This window comes from Bombus flavifrons, chromosome 9 (genome assembly GCF_040668555.2).
Source record: "Bombus flavifrons isolate JBK064 chromosome 9, iyBomFlav1_principal, whole genome shotgun sequence".
Lineage (NCBI taxonomy): Eukaryota > Metazoa > Arthropoda > Insecta > Hymenoptera > Apidae > Bombus > Bombus flavifrons.
Genome location: NC_138450.1, coordinates 8,055,001 through 8,073,469, shown reverse-complemented (window position 1 = coordinate 8,073,469; position 18,469 = coordinate 8,055,001). Strand labels below are relative to the sequence as shown.

The following is an 18,469-nucleotide window of genomic DNA, read 5'->3' as shown; positions in this document are numbered from 1 at the left end:
TTCGGAGAAAAGAAACGAGGAGTAAGTTAAAGAAACTAAAGTTAAAGAAGAGAAAAATATTGCACGAAAATGAAATATCACTTACTCGATTTTATTATCTTTATCAGTGTTTAGAATCAGATAGCATGGAATGTTGGCCATCGGTTCCAATTTTTTTATCACCTGCTGAATGTCTATGTGGTCGAGGTTGTTTTTGATCGATGTCGATATCTGAAACAGATTTTTTAGTGTGCCAATCGATCGTCTGATCTTTTACAGTAGCCTTTTAACATTTATCCACATATTTAATATCACCCTGATTTTTATGGACTTTGTGGAACAAGATAATTAGGCGTGTTATTTCCCTAGATAATAACAAATAACAAATCTTCATTAATATTCGATAATGTTTGCAAATCGTGTATTTAAATCGCTGGATATAAAAATTTAGCAAATATGAAAAAGAACTTTGTGCCTACAATTTTATTATTATAGATATCATATTTTTGTCCTAGAAAATTCTCGAAAGACGTCGCGAGGAACATTTTTAACGATTTTCGCTTATATTACGAAAATTTCGTAGCCGAAACTCTATAGACTAATCGAGGAAGATCTCGTTACGAGTGCAAGTATTCTCGTTTGTTGCGTACAGGTCAAACATTGGGTGAATAAAAGCGATAAAACATCCCCGCGGATCTAATAATTATACCAATCAAGTTGAAATTGTGGATGGAATAATGCTTTGTTTAAAAACATATGTAGATATAATTTAGCCAACGAAATAGAGCGCGTGAAACGTGATGTCGATTCTAAACTGAAAAATAGGAGATACTTGTAGCAAATTGAAATTTGAATATTTGATAAATCGTTTAACGTATCGTATAAATACATGATTTATATATAACATGATTTATAATACATATATTATAAATTACACGACAAATTCGAATATTTGTGATAAAAAGACTCGTTACTGATTTACTGAACAACACATGAACATACAAACAAATAAGAGATTGTCGTAGTAATAAAATAATTCAGATGTTGAAAATGAGAAAACGGAGGAATACTTTATATTTCATTACTTGTAACAAATGTATATAAATCAATTTTAGTTTAGTTTTACCATAAATCAATTAAAATTTGTTCGGTATCTGCTTCTTAAAAAAAAAAAAAAAGAAAAAACAAGCAAGGGAAACGTTTAGCCAGACATTTGTCACTACTATACTAATACTGAGATGCTAAAAAAAAATTATATTTTTGCATCAAAATAGGTAACTTCACAAATCCTTAAATTGCAAAAGAAAAAAAGAAAATTCGAAATTTTTTATAATTCTAAAACATTTTCCTCAATTCATTCAGGACCAACCTTTTTTTAGCCTGTAAGAGAAATTATTTTTTATTAATAATTAATAATAGAAACACATTTCCTCGGATGGTTTAGTAAAGAAGATCGACTGCACTAAATTTTGAGACCAGTTTCACCGAAAACAAATATTGTTTAATTAATGAATAAATTATAAACACTACGAAAGGATTAAGTAGTGCATGTAAAAGTTTCAAATCGGGTACTTACCAGAATGGCAGATTGAAGTCGTTCTTCGTACTCCTTCATCTGCGTGAAAATCTCGTTGATATTCTTGTTCTGCATATTTGTATACTCCTGTAACGCATCAATGATCTGTTGCTCTGTATTTTGAAGAACACCATGCAGATAGGCGAAATGCTGTGTCACGGTCGCCTTTATACTGGCGATGTTCTGTATTTCTTCTACCGAGGTGGAGGATACAGACATCAGTTTCTGAAATGCAAACGCAAAAATACGTAAAAATCAATGTTAACGTTATGTCGGAAAAGGAAATGTATGTACGGAATAGAAATTATTCCACCAAGAATCAACCTAATGACTTGTATTAATCCACTCACAAATTTTTTTTCAATCAATTTATGTTATACATTTCCAACATTGCGATTGTGGAAGGAAATTTCAAGAATTTGCATTCGTCAAACATCAAACGTTAAAAATCAGTGTCTCAATTTAATCAAATACTAAATCCAGGTTTTTTCCATTCTTTCGATACGTTTCTTCCTAGCCTTATCACACTGACTGTTCGATGAGTTTCGTTGTTAAACGAAATGCTTTCGGTGATAAGCGAACAATGAATAATTCTCCACGCACACGTCCTTCGATATTAAGGTTCGAGCAAAGACTAGATTTAAGGTCCGCGAATCGAAAGCGAAAGACCTTCATTGCCAGAAAACATCACTGTGAATCGTCAAACTCTTACAAAGAAGAAACCGTACAAATCGGACATCAAAGTTCCAACATCGAGACCAAGTTTCAAAATCCAGGCCAAGTGCCAACATCGAGACCAAGTTCCAGCTTGAAAAAGTCTTCTTTAAGAATTTTTCTCACTGAACCACTATGATGAAGATCCTCGATAAACCGACTGCCGTAAAAATGTCCAAAACCTTGCCATTAAATTCGACGGTATTAAAGGTTTCGAGTATGCCAGTATCTGGCATGTCGACAAAGGCTGAAGCTAATGTCTGAGATACGCCAATACAGAGAACTCTACGATTTAAATGGACCACTGTCACCGGATCATAGCGACGAATTCAATAAAACGTCATGTCCCGGTGAACGCTCGATGATAGTCGAAATAAAAATAGAGAAATCGCTTCATAAGACGTTCACGTGAAATTACACGTAACCAGAGGAAGCTGATGCAATACGCTGATTGATATTCGACCGGTCGTTCGGGTCGCATCTTAAGAAATCGAGGCGTCTTTAGCAATGACTACCGAGTGAAACGGTGCTCGAATACGCTGATGCTGAGAATTTTTTAATTTTAGACGTCTGGAGTATGTACAAGAATGACACTCTTAAAGATATATAGTGTTAGCTTCTTCTATTGAAGAGTAGAATTTCCAGCCGATTCACATTCAAATATAAATTTCGCATTTTAAGTGTTACATGTAACAGGATTATTAATATCGATAAATTCGACTTTCAGTGTCTGAAAGTCTGAACGTATTTAACATAGTACTCGTTTGTAATTTTGTGTCAGATTTTTTATATAAATCCGACGAAATTTGTAAAACCACCAAACGTTTCTAAAAATAAAAATAGGCGATTTAAATTCTTGTCCGTGTCACAATTACAGACGACGTTAAACAACTACAGAGGGCTAACTTTATTGCGTACCTTCAGTCGCTTCCGACAAATTTGTGTTTTTCTAGAAGTGAAAGATATCTCAAGTTTGTTAAAAATACGGAAAATTCATTATTGGTATGCATGATTTCTCCATACAATTTTACGTTATACGTAGTATCCTTAAGGTATTACGAGAAATCTGTATTGTTTGCTAGAATGAGAGTGCAAGAGTCGAAATATGCTTCGAGGATCGCAGTAGAAGTAACGTCCATTAATTTCCTCGGCACAGTAGAACTTCATTTATCTGTACGAAATTTAAGATAATGGTCAATTAACTTTTGCTGCTTGAATTCGCTTATGCTGACACGTGAGCTTCTATTATGCGAATGAAAAGTAACGGGCAGTGAGAATAATTGGTGAGCTCCGATTATATATGAACTGCAATTACATAAACTGTCAGTCTGCCGACTAATTCAGATAAATGGAATTCTACTATAGTCGTTCGAGTTTCTGCGCGAAACCAAGAGACGTCTTAAAAGATTAATCGTAGCTGTAATGATCGAAGGATCCATAACTGTTAACCTTCGTTAACGACAAGCCCTGGTTCGCCTCCGGATGGGACCAGAATATCAACAACACACTACGATGACATCGGCGTCGTGCCGTCGTTTCGCCGTGAACTAGAAGGTCGTTCGAGCGACTTTCTAGAGGATGATCCGTGAAGGGAGAAGACTTATCTGTCGTGAAGGGAGAGCGGCACAGATCGGAATGGCAGGGAGTAAAGGAACAGAAGAGGTGGTCACAGTGTGTCGGTGCTTAACGTCGAACCAACGACCGAACAAACGCGCCTTTCCCCAGTCTTTCATGTCTCGAGGACCGGTTACCATCGTTGACTCCGTTGTCGGCCTCGTGTTCCGTGTTTCATTATTCGTGATCGGTTGTTTCCTGTGACTCTTGTTGACGGTGTTGAGGATGAGGTTGGTTCCTCGCCGAACCGTTGGGTCTTAGTTTCTAGAGCCTGTTGGAGGGTTTTGGGGACCAAGAGCAAACCGGAAGTACCATGCGGGTGTTCGACAACCTCTGCGCGCTGGGATACATCGCGTTCCTTTTGTTGCTTATCGGTGAGTCTCTTTTCATGATGATGATTCTCGATGTTTCTTGGTGGTTTATGTGTTGGACAGTTTCATGAGTAATGACTGTTATCTAATAGCGTTGATAGCGGTGTGAATGTCAACGACTTTACGTCGTTTCGTGTTCTAGCATTAGATGCCACTGACGATATGCAACGAGTTACGAAAGTATTACCCTTGCAATTATTGAAGCCACATATTTCTTACGATATACAGTCTATTATAATTTAGCTTTCGATTCGTTTATTGGCAAATAGCAATTCGTCATAATGTAAATGAGAATTTTTAAGAAAACGTTGAATTCGATAATTAGGAGGATAATCCATTCATATTTTATTTATTTTGTTGAAAATGTGCGAATGTGAAAGATACCTATCTTTTTTTTTTGGCTAATGTTATCTCTGGTTCCTATCGTGGATGATCAGTGCTCTCCATTAAATTTATGTGAACTTATTAAATTAAATTTATATAAATGTGAGCTGTTATATCTGATGTTTAAAACGATGTTGCAAGTAATAACCACAGGCAACCTCCTTATTGTGTCATAATTAATACATAATTTTATTTAATAATACTAATAAATGTTCTTCTCTGTATTGTATAAATATTATTATATTGTCTGGCTTATCAGATATTGCACGAACAATTTCTGCAGCATACATTTCAAATAGTGTTTCTTGTTTCGACTAAATACAACATCTGATATACCTGGCGTAATATTCTCTGTTTAAACAGAAGGATTAGAAAACGAGAATAAGCGAAGCAGAGTTACAACACTGTATGCCATGGAAATTGAAATAGGAAAGTAAAACAAATGCAGTCGGAAACATTTATGAAATCCATGATATTAGTTCGAATAATCAAGATCCTATAGTATTTGTTTCATCATCTATAAAATTCCCCTGGATATTAAAACATAATGTCATATAGCGTGAAGTAATCGAAGTGATTAAAACATTACAGACACTGAACGAACGGAGGAAAATTCAAAGAAGAAATTTCTCGCGTAAATTCAAGCGTCTCGAGGTAGAAATTACGCGTGGCGGAGTTGCGCTTCGAGAAAGGAAAGTACCGCGAAATATTAGTGATGCAAGTCCATTGTCTCCGGAGCTCGGCATTCTGATTGCCTTCTGCCTCGCCGCACGGTAAACGGCCGCATAGACCTATTTCTAAGCCTGATATGTAACAAATTCTCACGAGCGTTAAACAGTCGATGGCCGAGTCCTAATATGGACAACTAATGCCACGCTTTCTCCATTCCTTTTAGCCTCTTGAAAATGCCGATCTCGTCAATTAATTTCGCGCCCACAACTACGCTACGATCGTTCCTCTGACACTTAAACCGCAAAAAATCAATTACCATTCCCCTTCTAACGAGGAACGAGAAGCTGCGGATCGTTCTCGAAGCAGGTGACTCGAGTGCTCGTGTAAATGAGCGGAGTTAGGTGTTAATGATGGAAAGTGATGTGAACGCGTCGATTGGAACAGGGGAAATTTTCGATTTGGTTCACCTTGTACGATGTTTTCTTATAGCGAAAAAATGTGTGACTTTCTTTCTATATCGACGCGATGGTCTCGAATGTCTAGTTTGAAATTCAAAGCTCGATGCTGGATGTTGGATGTTCCACTCTCAAGCGCAATATTTCGTAGCTTGAAGTTTGATGTTGTGATCGTAAGACCTACAGCTCTAAAAGAACAACAACGACTTTAGTAGCTCGAAAGATTTGTTTCTTTCTTCCGAACTTAAACACAAAAATTACGATCCTTCTGATCATATATCAAACAACAAACTACGCTAAGAATTGTACAAAGTACAAAGTACAATTATTATCGCTTTCGTCTTCGTCCATCTTCCTTGTTTCGTCTTCCAGCAACGAAAATGTGACAAGGAAAGAGAGAGAGAGAGAGAGAGAGAGAGAGAGAGAGAGAGAGAGAGAGAGAGAGAGAGAGAGAGAGAGAGAGAGAGAGAAGGGGCCGCTGCAATCTCGTTTGCCCTGCTGAATCAGCCGCAGAGAATCCACTTTAACGTGTTCGCGGTGCGCAGCGTTAATTATACTACGTAAACAGTCAAAGGGAGTCCCCGAAGGAGGCGAAACGGGTGGAGGAGGTCATGGCAAGATCTTGCCGGATACGAAAATTAAGTTCATCCTCGCCTCGCGATTCAAGTTTCGTTCCAGCCACTCTTTGCCTTCTTACTCGTGGTCGATATATCCATCTTCTCCTGGATCACCTTCTCACAGAGAAGGAGAGAGACAGAGAGAGAGAGGGAGAGGACAGTCTCTTATGAGGAAAGAGACAACGATCTCTTTTGAGAAAGAGAGAAAGAGAGAGAGAGAGAGAGAGAGAGAGAGAGAGAGAGAGAGAGACCAAACAGTTGGCTCGTCGTTGACGTTTAATTAGCGTTAGATTGATCGAGACCCGTATAAAACACGGAGACGATTAACCAGGAGCTCCGGAATTTATTTCATGATACTTAATCGCGCATACTCGATCGAGAGATCGACAGATCGGCTGTTTGAACCATCCGTGTTAATTTAGCTGGGCGAACGCGTTCCAACGAACGAAAACAGAAGTCTCGTTAATTCACCCATGCCCTTCTTTGCCCATGTAAACGCGATCTCACTTGATCGTGCAAATGTATACGTATCCACGGCTATTATTAATGACGAGCAGTTTGTCCGACGACGACACGAATACCAACGGAGCATTGGGATCGCTGGAGCTGATGCAATCTTCCCAACCTTTCTCGATGGTTCTTCAAACGAGTTCGTATTTACGTGGATCGTTACGTTCCAAGGAAAGGATCTTATTTTAAACGTTCTTCTCGTGTCGTAAGTCATATTAAGTGATTGTAGAAAAAAAAAAAAGAAAAAACGTGACATCGAGATTACGGACGTGTATCGTGGAATATTATTCGCGAGTGGATGGAAGATGGAAAGTTTGCAAGTTTTTTGCTTTCAGACGTTTCAGACTTCTTCATTGTAATGTAAATTACGCGATGATTAGGCGAATATCTATGCAAATTTATTTTTCCATAGATACAACTAAAGAAATGTAACCCGAGTAGAGATTTGTTACAGCCATTAAATATTATAACGAGTTCCATACAGCCATTGAATTAGAGTCACAAAAATATTGCTTTTTAAATTGCGATACTATGTCACGTATAAATAGTAAGTTGTTCTTGGTTACTCAGATCATTATTCAATATGTAGATGCTCGTGTAACTCGTGTAGCAATGAATTTGTTACGAGATTGCAAATCTAAATTTATCACAGAGTTCCTTTGGTCGAAACACGTCCATGTTTATATAATTCTCTGTTTAATTTTATGATGTAAAGCTTTTGGTTAAAATTTGCAATCGTAATATGTTGTATTTTTATTATTTATTGATTATTATCGGATAATTAGTATTTTTGCTGTTCCTTTTTATCTGCTTCAACGTAAATGAACATATGCGATTAGAGGATACGTTCGTTACATTTAAAACGATATTTATACGTCTGTAGGTGTAAAAGCTTTCGAATAGCGTGTTTTGAGCATAATAAACAAATAACGAAATTCGTGGTAAATAATAAATTGCTGCAACTTTGGTTATAATAATAGCCGATGATAATCGTAAAATGCTGAGATATTGATTCTGTTAAATCGATGACAAACTTGTTTCAAATTTGCATTTAATTCTTATTAAAAATGGGGACATCCAAAGGATTACATAGATATCAAAAATATAAAAAAATGACGCTCTGTTATCACTTTCACACATTCACTTTCAAAAATTTAAAGTAATAGCATCCCATTCTTTTACTTATTTTATCTGTTTTAATGTCTATTCTATTTCTATAACTTTACTTTTGGAGAACATAGCGATTTTATTGGTGAAATAAAAATCCTCGTTAATTGTCTAAGAATTTTTTATCTATCTTGTAATATTTCGATATGAAAAATAATCTTTCTTTCCAATAGGGAAATATATAACAATTTAACCGTCTATAAGTATTCATAATACGAGATTCATTATTTTCTGTTTTAAGAAAAATAAACAGATAATTATCTATTTCTCGTCTAGTAAATTATTAAATAAATTCGACTATGAATAATGCGAACCCCAAAACCCATTAAAGGGTTACGTTCTACCCAAAACTGTCAGATAATGTAGCAACATTATTTACAAAATAAAAATCGTATCATAATATTTTGTTTACTTTCTATTATTTCGTTACAAAAAGTAATTGCTTTCGATAAAACAGATAGGAACTTAACCATGCAGAAAGATTTATGTAGCAGTGGAAAAGTGGTGCGCTCGTGCACACGCGATCGCGCAAGAAAACGAACAGGTGCGAGGTGCGTTAAACGGGAAATGGGAACGAAATTTAAAAAATATCGCATGGAAAACGACATTTTTCGGACATCTCGACTAGACGAGGTTGTAGCCACGCAATCGATAATCTCGCTGGGGAACGTTTTTCGTGAATCTAAAAGCATCCATCATCATTATGCGCAACGTCTATGACTCGACGATCTTTCGCATGATAAATTGACAGAGCGATACCCATGGAGCATTACGTCTGAAAATCACGTATTTTTATGGCTACCCTCGAATAAACGTGTTTAAAGCGATCGAATGATGCGTCTGTCCGGGCGTCTATTAACAGAGTCTGTCTATTAATCCGGTAATTGCTTAATTTTGAATAACAAGGTATTCCCACAACACACCAACAACCAAATGCAAAAGTAAATTTTGAATTTTGTACCTATTAGTTTCTTTGGTTAATTACTTGCTTGTCAATCTGGTATTTTCGTCGTTTTAAATAATGAATAATTTCCAAGGTAGACAAATTATTAAATGCGAATATCGAATTTAAATATCTTTTATTTTCATTCTATCTACTTTTAAATCACCAGCTGAAAGTTGAGAAACGTACTCAAACTATGAGGGATCGTGTTTTTACGAGAATATGGGAAAGCGATTTTACTAGATAAAACATAGTTCGATGTTAGAAGAAAATTATTCGAGGGAAAATCATAGTGAAACGGATCATATATCATGGAGAATATGTTAAGTTCGTGACACGATACACGTTTATGGCCTGGTTGAGATACCGTGGTCTTCGTGTGCAATTTTCGCCGGTCAACCGAAATTACATTTTACGGGCGAATTCTACATTTTTCTTCAGAGATTGAGAATCTTCGAATTTTTATATTCCATTTTCTTGTTTATTTTACCAAACCAAACGATTTTCCTGATTATAACACAATTACAAATTAAAACGCTATAAAGCATCCTAGTTCAAATGTTACAGATGAATTATTTAAATGCTATAAATCAATGACTTAAATGTTATAAATTATTAATTAAATCATTGTTAAGTAAATAAAAGCTTTTTTTCAATTCTCACGTTACGATAGTTGCAGCAAAAATGAGTTCCGCCGCGATTCGGATGTTACTTATATGCAAGGTGATACAATCTTGACGAGTTTGGTCGAAAGATAAGGATTTTTGCCGACGCATCGCTATGATGGACACTGTGAACGATAAGCGGGCGGACGCTCCGCTTTGGTGTTATTTATACGCTTTCCGGTCTGGTTCAGCGTAAAGAGAGCGAGGCTGAGAGAGCGATCCTTGAATGAAAATTATTTCTCGATCTAGACCGAGCAAACGGCTCCAAGTGGAACGCCTTTCGAATCGTTCGATCGACAGCTGGCGCTTGAACGAAGAAAGAGAAAATATCTCGTTTGTTCTTGGCCCGTGTGCGCGTGACTCTGAAAACTCGATAAAGCGGTAAAACGCGGCTAGCTCGAGTGGCGGGCCGCTTCGCGAAAGCGACGCCGCCCAATTTGCATTTCGAATGCGGCAAGATCGGTAGATAAATACTTATAGTGGAGAGACGTAGTAAGCTCGCGCGAGTGCCCATCGCCGTCTTATGCGGCGTAACTCCGTTCGATTTCCGCCATCGTCTTCTTCCTTCCTTTCTTTATTTCTGAACAGACCGATCTCCAAAGAGATTTACGCTCGATGGGATCATCTTAAATGGCCATTTTAGGTGAAAGTGATGGGAACATGGGATGATAGTAGAGAATGGTAAAGGATGGTGAATTATGTCGTAAAGTTTGGTTGATAGAAGCATATGTGAAGCTAGTAGTGGGGGAGAGTAGAGAATGACTTGGATCTTAAATAAAATTGATGGTGTGAATGATTTTAGTGTGGGGCGTAGACTTTAGCAAAAATTAAGATCTGTTGATGAGAAACGATAGCAACGTAGCTGTGTGAATATTTATCTAAATATTGTTATATGGAAGATACTAAGAAATTAATAGTTGGGAATGATCTTGTTTCTAAAAGAAATTCGTGAACGACGAAGTATATTTTACTAAGAATTGACAGAACGTACGATGCACTGGAAGATACTAGAGATCGATAATAGTAAACGACAAAGAATAACGCTGTATATTTTAATAGAAGACACGAAGACCTTAAAATTTCGTATTTTAAAAGTTTAATAAAAACCAATGTAGAAGTTTGGTAAAAAGAATTGTTATTCCATCCGTTCACTATCAATGATAAAAATTCAAAAATATCTAAGTTACATCGATAAATCTTATTTAAATGTAGCTTTCGTAGCTTCCAACCAAAATCTAAAGCTCGAAATATCAAGTAATAAGTTGAATCTTCATCTCATCAAAACGTTTCTCGTTTCTCTTAAACATTTTCGACACTCGAGAACTAACCACTACTAACGAACGAGCATCATTTGCGCTTAATTTTTATCTTTGATCCGTGATAACGTCGGAGTGTAAATGCCACGTGTAACGAAAACACTTTTCAAGCATCCTCGTGTTCACTGCCGATTTCTTGCCATTTACACTTGGACAAATTTCATGAATCACGATCGATCGTTCACAAGGAAATTTAAAGAGACAAGGAGCCGCTGTAAAACGATTTCTTCAATTAAATTTAATGATGTCGCAACACCTTGACGATGGTTCAAGCAAACGTAACGCATAGGGGAAGGGGGTGGTTTAATGGCAAAATTGTGCTCATTTAATACGCCTCATTATAGATCGTATAAAGCACTGTAAGTACTTCCGCACTGGTGTTCGACTCGTTATAATTAGAACTTATTACCGTGCGTATGAAGGCGGTAACATGTAAAACTAGTGAATGAATTCTTCTCTTCTGCTTTTCTTCTTTATTTTTCATTTTTTTTGCCTTTTTTAAATTTATAAAAGGCATCATGTAGAGAACAGTCTACTTGCTATTGACGAGAGGCTAAAAAATTAACACTAGAACTGCCGACAATTAAGGTATAATACGAATATGAAGGATACCGAAATGAAAGGAGAAAAATAAGCTTTCATTTTTATACTATAGAAAATCATTCGAATGTTTGAAATTGTACCGCTACAAATGTATGAAATTTTTATGGACAACTATAAATTGGTAATTTTAATTATTCCGATAGATTTAGTGTAAAATTTCATATCTGACGTAATAGTAACAAAAATAATTAATTACATATATTCTAAATATAAAATTTGTAACTTCAAATTTTTTTTTTTTGGTGATGTCATGTTAATACAAAATTCGTAACTTTGAAAATTTGATGAAGATAATTTTATAAGAGACAATTGATAATTTTTGTTACTGGCTGAAAATACTGAATTATATAATTTTAACGCACTAGACCGGCAACATTTATTGGATCATGTTGCATTGGGGTAGACACCAATCGATATATAGCGTGCTTCCGAAACCGTGTATTCTAGGCACGATTTCCTCGATTTCCTCAAATATCTGTAGCGTGATAAGAAACAGCAATAACAATAAGGAGAACGTTAGTGTTGGCTCAATGATTTAATCGCAGCGCAGTGCCGCTTATTTGAATTGTTTCTAAAACAACCGATGCTTCCGAATAGCGGAATTCGATGCAAAGTGTGGCACATTGAACGTAAAAAACGGTAATCTCTACAATTTTTTTTTTTGTGACATTTCTGTCAATAGCAAGGTACGTAGGAAATCTGTTCAAAGAAACTTTCGAAGATTTCCTTGTGTTATTTTCAACATTTATTTTCTGTATTTATATTTTAACAATATTTGATTTTAGTATTGTTTAATATATCGAAAAAACGCAAGATTTTCGCGCAAGACTTAATGAAAAAATACTAAAAACGCGATTACGATTAAATTACTCGAAATCTCTGAAACACAAAGTAACACGAATACCTCTTCTTCTATCCCTTTTCACTGTATCCTTTCCATCGTCGCTTTTCCAACATCTTAACGACAGATACAGCAGAGGCAATGGCAACAGAAAAGAAAAGACGAGAGGAAAAGCAGAAGAAACGCGCATCAATGTTTCTCCCTGTTTGCCAGCAGCGAAACAACAACTTACGATCGAACGACGATCGAAGTTTCTTTCGTGGACCAAACATGGGCAAAATATCGTACAAAGACAAAATATCGGCCAGATATATATATCGACCAAGATACAGCATCCTCTCGAGCAAACATTTTCGCGATGTGTGCAACCGCAATTCCTTCGCAATGAAAATCGACGAGTCTGATCTCTTTATTCGATGGCCATTGTGGCCGGGGAACGAAAAATCCGGCGGACCGGAAACAGGCTCACCTCGACGCGGTTGGATATCCATTTCAACGTTTTATCATTCGTCCGTGCGTTCAAACGCGTTCACGAACGAGAAGATGGAGCGATACAAGGACGTGATAGATTCGAGGAAATTCCACGGTGTTGATATCACGGCGAGGGATTTATTAGCGGCGTTAACGAGAACCGCGTATCGAACGAGGGATACGTGTTAGGGTTTTGCACGGGAAATTGCTGTTATAAAATCTTGGTCTAAGATTATGGTTGGCGAAACGCAAGCGATCCTGATGTAAAGTTGTGGCGCTGGTATATGGCATACAGGATGTTTCAGAAATAACGGGTTATGGTTCGTTAATCAGTTGAGCTTTAGATTTATTTGACAGATTTTAGTTAAAAGCTAGTCGTATCAACGGGATTAAGATAAGCGACACAGTCACGTCGATGTACGAAGTAGAATGACGCAGTGCACCGCAGACTTTAAGTAGCGAAATGTCGGTATGCGTTAACAATTCGTACGAGAAAGATGATTTGATAAAATCTTGATTACTGGAACACCTGATTAATGCAAAATGTGTAGACGGACTCTTGCAAAGAAAGATTGAGAGACAAGAATAGAAAGGACTTCGATCGTACAATTTTTATGTCATTTCTATTTCACAATTGTACGATGATATAAAAGCTATATCGTAAATATAAGTATTTCTGTAAAAAGATAATAAACTTGTCTTTCTTAAACGCAAGATATGAAAAAGAAAAATCAGATATAATGTTAGAATCTTCCTTGGTTTTGTATTTGAAGAAATTAATTGCAATTTGATTGAGACAAGTTTATGCGAAGCTCAAAGAATTACTACAAAATACAGATAAACAGAAATTTGGAATTTTGATATTATAATAAAAATTGTTACTTGTAATTCTTTTCCATTCTGCACGAAATAAAATTGTTAGGTACGCACGAGTGAAACTTGCAAGAATTCTAACAACTTGAGACATTCTATACGATCAATCAATATCCTGGTTTATTAATTAACAATAGCTTTGTAATAAAACGGAAAATAATGAAACAGAATTTTACAATATAAATTATTCGATCATCCTATTCGATAAAACGGCGTGATACAAGTTTCGTGTAAGACTGTTCATGTGCAGAACGTGTCAGACGAAATCCATCAATGAACATAAATTCGTTCAACGTCAAAATTCTTTTCCATGTAGAAAATCCAAAAATTTTACTTCAATTTACTATGCCACGCCATTATGATCTATATGGAAAATTAATCCGGGCAGACCAAATAAAAGCTCATTTACTCTCCAAACAGCAGCAACAGACGCAAAGCTTTCCCGAAGGATCGTTAAACCATCGTCGTTACCTTCGCTTTCGCGTCGGTATTCGGACGAACTTAGTGGAAATCCATAAAATTGGAACGCCATCGTGCAGAATGTCGATTTACGTTATATTACGCGATTTATTTGAAACGTTGGCTAGGTTCCCCCTTTGGTCCAGGAGCAAATAAATCTGTTGGAGAGTGCGACGCGTGACTCGTTGTCGTTCGAGGCCTGCCACGGTAAATTTCATTTCGACGTCGCGCGACCAAATCAGCGGTGACAATAATGCATAGGCGCATAATCCACGAGTCGTACGCGAGTCGCGTGAATACACCGACAAACCGATACTCGTGTATATCCCGTGTGAACAAACCGCGACGATTCATAGACATGGCACTTCGTCCTGCGTGACATATACGGGGTGTCCCTTTTGTAGTCATCCTTTTGAATGCCCCTGTCTTCCTACTCTTTCCTTTTTTCTTTCTTTTTCTTTTAGAGGATCATAAGCTTATTGTTTCTCCCTTTGTGCATTACTTTTTGTACCATTTTTATATGCTTTTTGAATGAAAAGCTCTCTATTATTACTGTTAGCTGGCTAGGAATGGCTTTCATTAGATACATTCTTCAGTTGTCATGACTAATTACGCTTCGAGTATTATTTCTAACCGACAGATTAAGTCAAAATTCTCGGTGATTTTAATAAAGAATTAAATAAATCCGAGTATTTTCTGCTTATTATTCTCATCTGCGTTCATAATTTAATGATAGTCGAGCTTCGATATTACGAAGCTCTTCTTACGTATATATTACTTTTTTACTTAGGTATAGCGTATTTCAATGGATCGTGAATGATCAAATACGAGGATAATCCAGTAAGTAAAGATCGAGCTTCGTTTGGGCAATTTTGGGTGAGAGGTTTTCGATTATCTGTATATTATTCCGTAGCCCATAGCCCGGATCTTGCCTCCGGCGATTTTCACATTTTTCCTAAGCTTAAGCAAGTTGACAGAGATTGGTAAAATTTGTTGAAATTAGCGTCGCTATGAAATAACAATTTTTAATATTTTTCAGTCGTAATATTTTTTTATCTGCGATTCAGCACGTACATCTTCCCGTGTTTTCAAATATATTCTTTTATAGTCCTTTTATAATGTCACACAACGTTCGAAATATTTATTTGAAAGGAAAAAAGTATATTCGTAATTGCTTTTACGACAGTATTGCCAGACTTGTTTACAGTTTAGAAAATATACGATGAATATTGCACATGGCAACAGAGATAAAGATATAAACGATACTGACAATCGTGTGAAATGAAGCATTAAACGTGAAAATGAGAAAATGCTATCGAAAATTGCTTGTCGATGCTACCAGTTGTCGTAAATGCAACGATAAACGCACTAGACTGCACGAATTATTACTTTACGTGTATGAAGAACAAATTTTTCCTAGTCTAAAACTTTTTTTTTATATATTCATATATATATATATATATATATACACATGTATGCGTATTCGTTCTTTATGAAACTCTTTACAAGAAAATTTATTCAGTATACATCGTATGCGTTTAGGTGGTTAAAAATCCTCTATGAAATTACGATTATAAAATTATACGAATACGAGTATCAAATTAACAAAAACAATACTCTGTAATTTCACTAATTTTATTCCGATTTATTTCTTATTACAATTCTCGCTGACAGAGGCGTCGCTGATTTACGTTCTGTCAAAACCAGGTCAGACATCCTAAAGTTGAATTATTCTTCAGGAAAATAGGTTACAGCGGAGGATTATACATCGCTAACGATTTCCGCCACTAGCTACGACCGCGTGTAAATCACCAATTACGTACCAACTCTGTTCACTGGTGACCGTAAGCTCATTGCGTTACACAGAAATATTAAAACGTTTCGTTACGATTCGACAAGGTAGTTGAACCGAACGCAAATCGTCTTACTGCTTTCACGATTCGGAATTACAGCCTTGTGAAACGCTTAGATATAGATTCCGGTAGTATTGCAGATGCCTGTTGGTTTCTCGAAGCAGATCGTGGGACAACGTCGCCTGATTACAATGGAAATCATTTGGAAATCGTTCGCGTCCTCTGTTATTTCTTTTTCTTTTTCTTTTTTTTTTTCAAATAAAAGTCCTGTATTTTCTAATTTTAGAAGATGCAGACCATTACGAGTTTCAGCCTTGCGTTATCGTTAATTTTTGCTTTCTAGAATTTTATTTCGCGTTCCATAAAAGTAATTTATATTTTTAATTACTTTTTATAATTATTCCGTGAGATCGTTTCTTGATCTGAAATTGGATCGTATAACTTGATTTATATATAAATTATATTTATTTCACTCAGATTCTTTATCATCCAGCTTCATCGCTTCGTCGTAATAAGATAATTCTTTTAGATAATTTATTTACAATCACTCGTTGAGGTAATTATCGGCAATTCTTCGTCTTTTGATGTTTAACATTTTGCAAAATGACTGATCGCGGTAGCTCGCGCAGTTTGGTAAAGGGAAAAATAATTATTGAGTGTTTGCGTTCTTCGGGGTGCATTCCGGGGAACAAGCTGATTTAATCAAATTTCAATAATTATCCACGCGGTACACGTTCCGTTTCTTTTATTCTTCTACGGGCGTAAATTTATTATGTAAATATTAGCGTATCAATATGTTGCGCGTTAATAATTCATTCCTTGTGAAAATAATTCGATTGAGAGTGGCCGGGAACAAACGTATTAATTAACCAACTGTAATGGACTGCACACTGCAGTTTCAAAGTAAAATTATAAATTTGCCACTGTTCGTGTTTGTGGGAGAAATCGAAGCGTCGAACCGTTGCATTTACCATAAACGTTAACAGAATAAAAAAAAAAAGGATAAAGCTAAAAAACAAAAAGAATAAGATTTTAAATGTACCTTTGAAAATATACAAATTCCTGATATTCTTATATCGTATAGATTAACATACAGTGGTGTGAAAAAATTTTCCGAGCTTCTCTTTATATTACTACAAATAAAGAAATAAAATAACATTTTGACCTGTAGAGGATTTTTTTACGATTCTATCAATTATTAAGTACTAAATATATCTCATTATAAAAGGTACTCTATTTTTTAACAGTTTCAAGAGAAGTATCAAATAATTGCTCGTTAACAAATTGCGACAAAATTTTCGGAGAACGTTGCCATATTGGCGGGTAGCTCAGTTCTATTCGACTTTTGACGCAGGCTGATTTTCTATCATACAGTGGACGTAAAAATTAAATCATTCTCGTTGTTATTATTGAGAAAATACGAAGTATGCTTAACATGGCGAAGAATGGAAAAAAATACGAATACGAATATTCTTTCTTTAGTAATTTCTCATAAAAAAGAGAAGTAAAATACTACAATCTACCGCAGATATTATAGTCGAAAAGACTCACAGTTCACGATATATGTATTATGTATATTTCTTTATCTATCGCAACATGGAGGGAAGTTTGAAAACCTTTTTCACATAACTGCATGTATAACACGATGCATGATTTTCAAAGCATAGCCCCGAGAATGGGAGATTATTCATTTGCAGTTCGTTCTTGCAATAAACATATTTCAGTTGAGTCATCCGTATCGGGCCACGAATACAAATCGATCGAATGCAGAGAATATTTATGATAATTATTATCAATAATTGGTCTTTAATTATAATAGGCAATGCTCCTTTTAATTATTGGCGCTAATAATTCATTCAGAATTCATAATTACCATTTTTTAATCTATAAATGCGTTCATTGCCGCATGACATCGTCCTCATCGAAAACGGACCTCATATTGTATGATAATATTTTAACCGCGTTATAGATCCGAAAATCCTGAAAAAATTAACAAATTCCTACATTTTCTATGTATAAATCTTTTTCTTCGCTTTAAAAAAGTCAACTCACGACTTTATACAACTATAAGGTGCCATTTTTTGCCAACAGGATTCAATCATTCTTTGACAATTTTGTTGTAAGAAATGATATGTTGTTTAAAAATATTTTCCACTAAAAGTAAAAGCATCATAGAGTTATATTATTTATACGTACAAACAGTATTCTTACTTCTGGTAATAGAAATTTCATCATGTGTAAATTATTTCAACTATAGAGAAACAAGGCTGACTCGTGGATGATTCAAAGCATATTAATTTCTAAGGTTAATTCTTGGACAGCGTAATAACACGTCGAAGGACTTACGATGAACAATTTCGAAAATAATTTTCTTTACCCTTCAGTT

At 35.7% G+C, this 18,469-nt stretch overlaps 2 protein-coding genes across 2 annotated transcripts in view; one reads left to right on the top strand and one right to left on the bottom strand.

The window, feature by feature from the left end:
- qin (tudor domain-containing protein qin) overlaps positions 1-18,469 on the bottom strand; it is a 316,271-nt gene that overhangs the window by 9,397 nt on the left and 288,405 nt on the right. Inside the window, exons 6-7 of the mRNA XM_069120718.1 lie at positions 1,556-1,780; positions 86-210 (exon numbers count right to left, since the gene is read on the bottom strand). Coding sequence (XP_068976819.1) covers positions 86-210; positions 1,556-1,780 — 350 coding nt within the window. The remainder of the gene's footprint in view (positions 1-85; positions 211-1,555; positions 1,781-18,469) is intronic.
- Positions 3,947-18,469, top strand: part of LOC138183575 (uncharacterized) — a 115,383-nt gene continuing 100,860 nt past the window's right edge. The window contains exon 1 of the mRNA XM_069120717.1: positions 3,947-4,257. Coding sequence (XP_068976818.1) covers positions 4,197-4,257 — 61 coding nt within the window. The 5' untranslated portion in view covers positions 3,947-4,196. The remainder of the gene's footprint in view (positions 4,258-18,469) is intronic.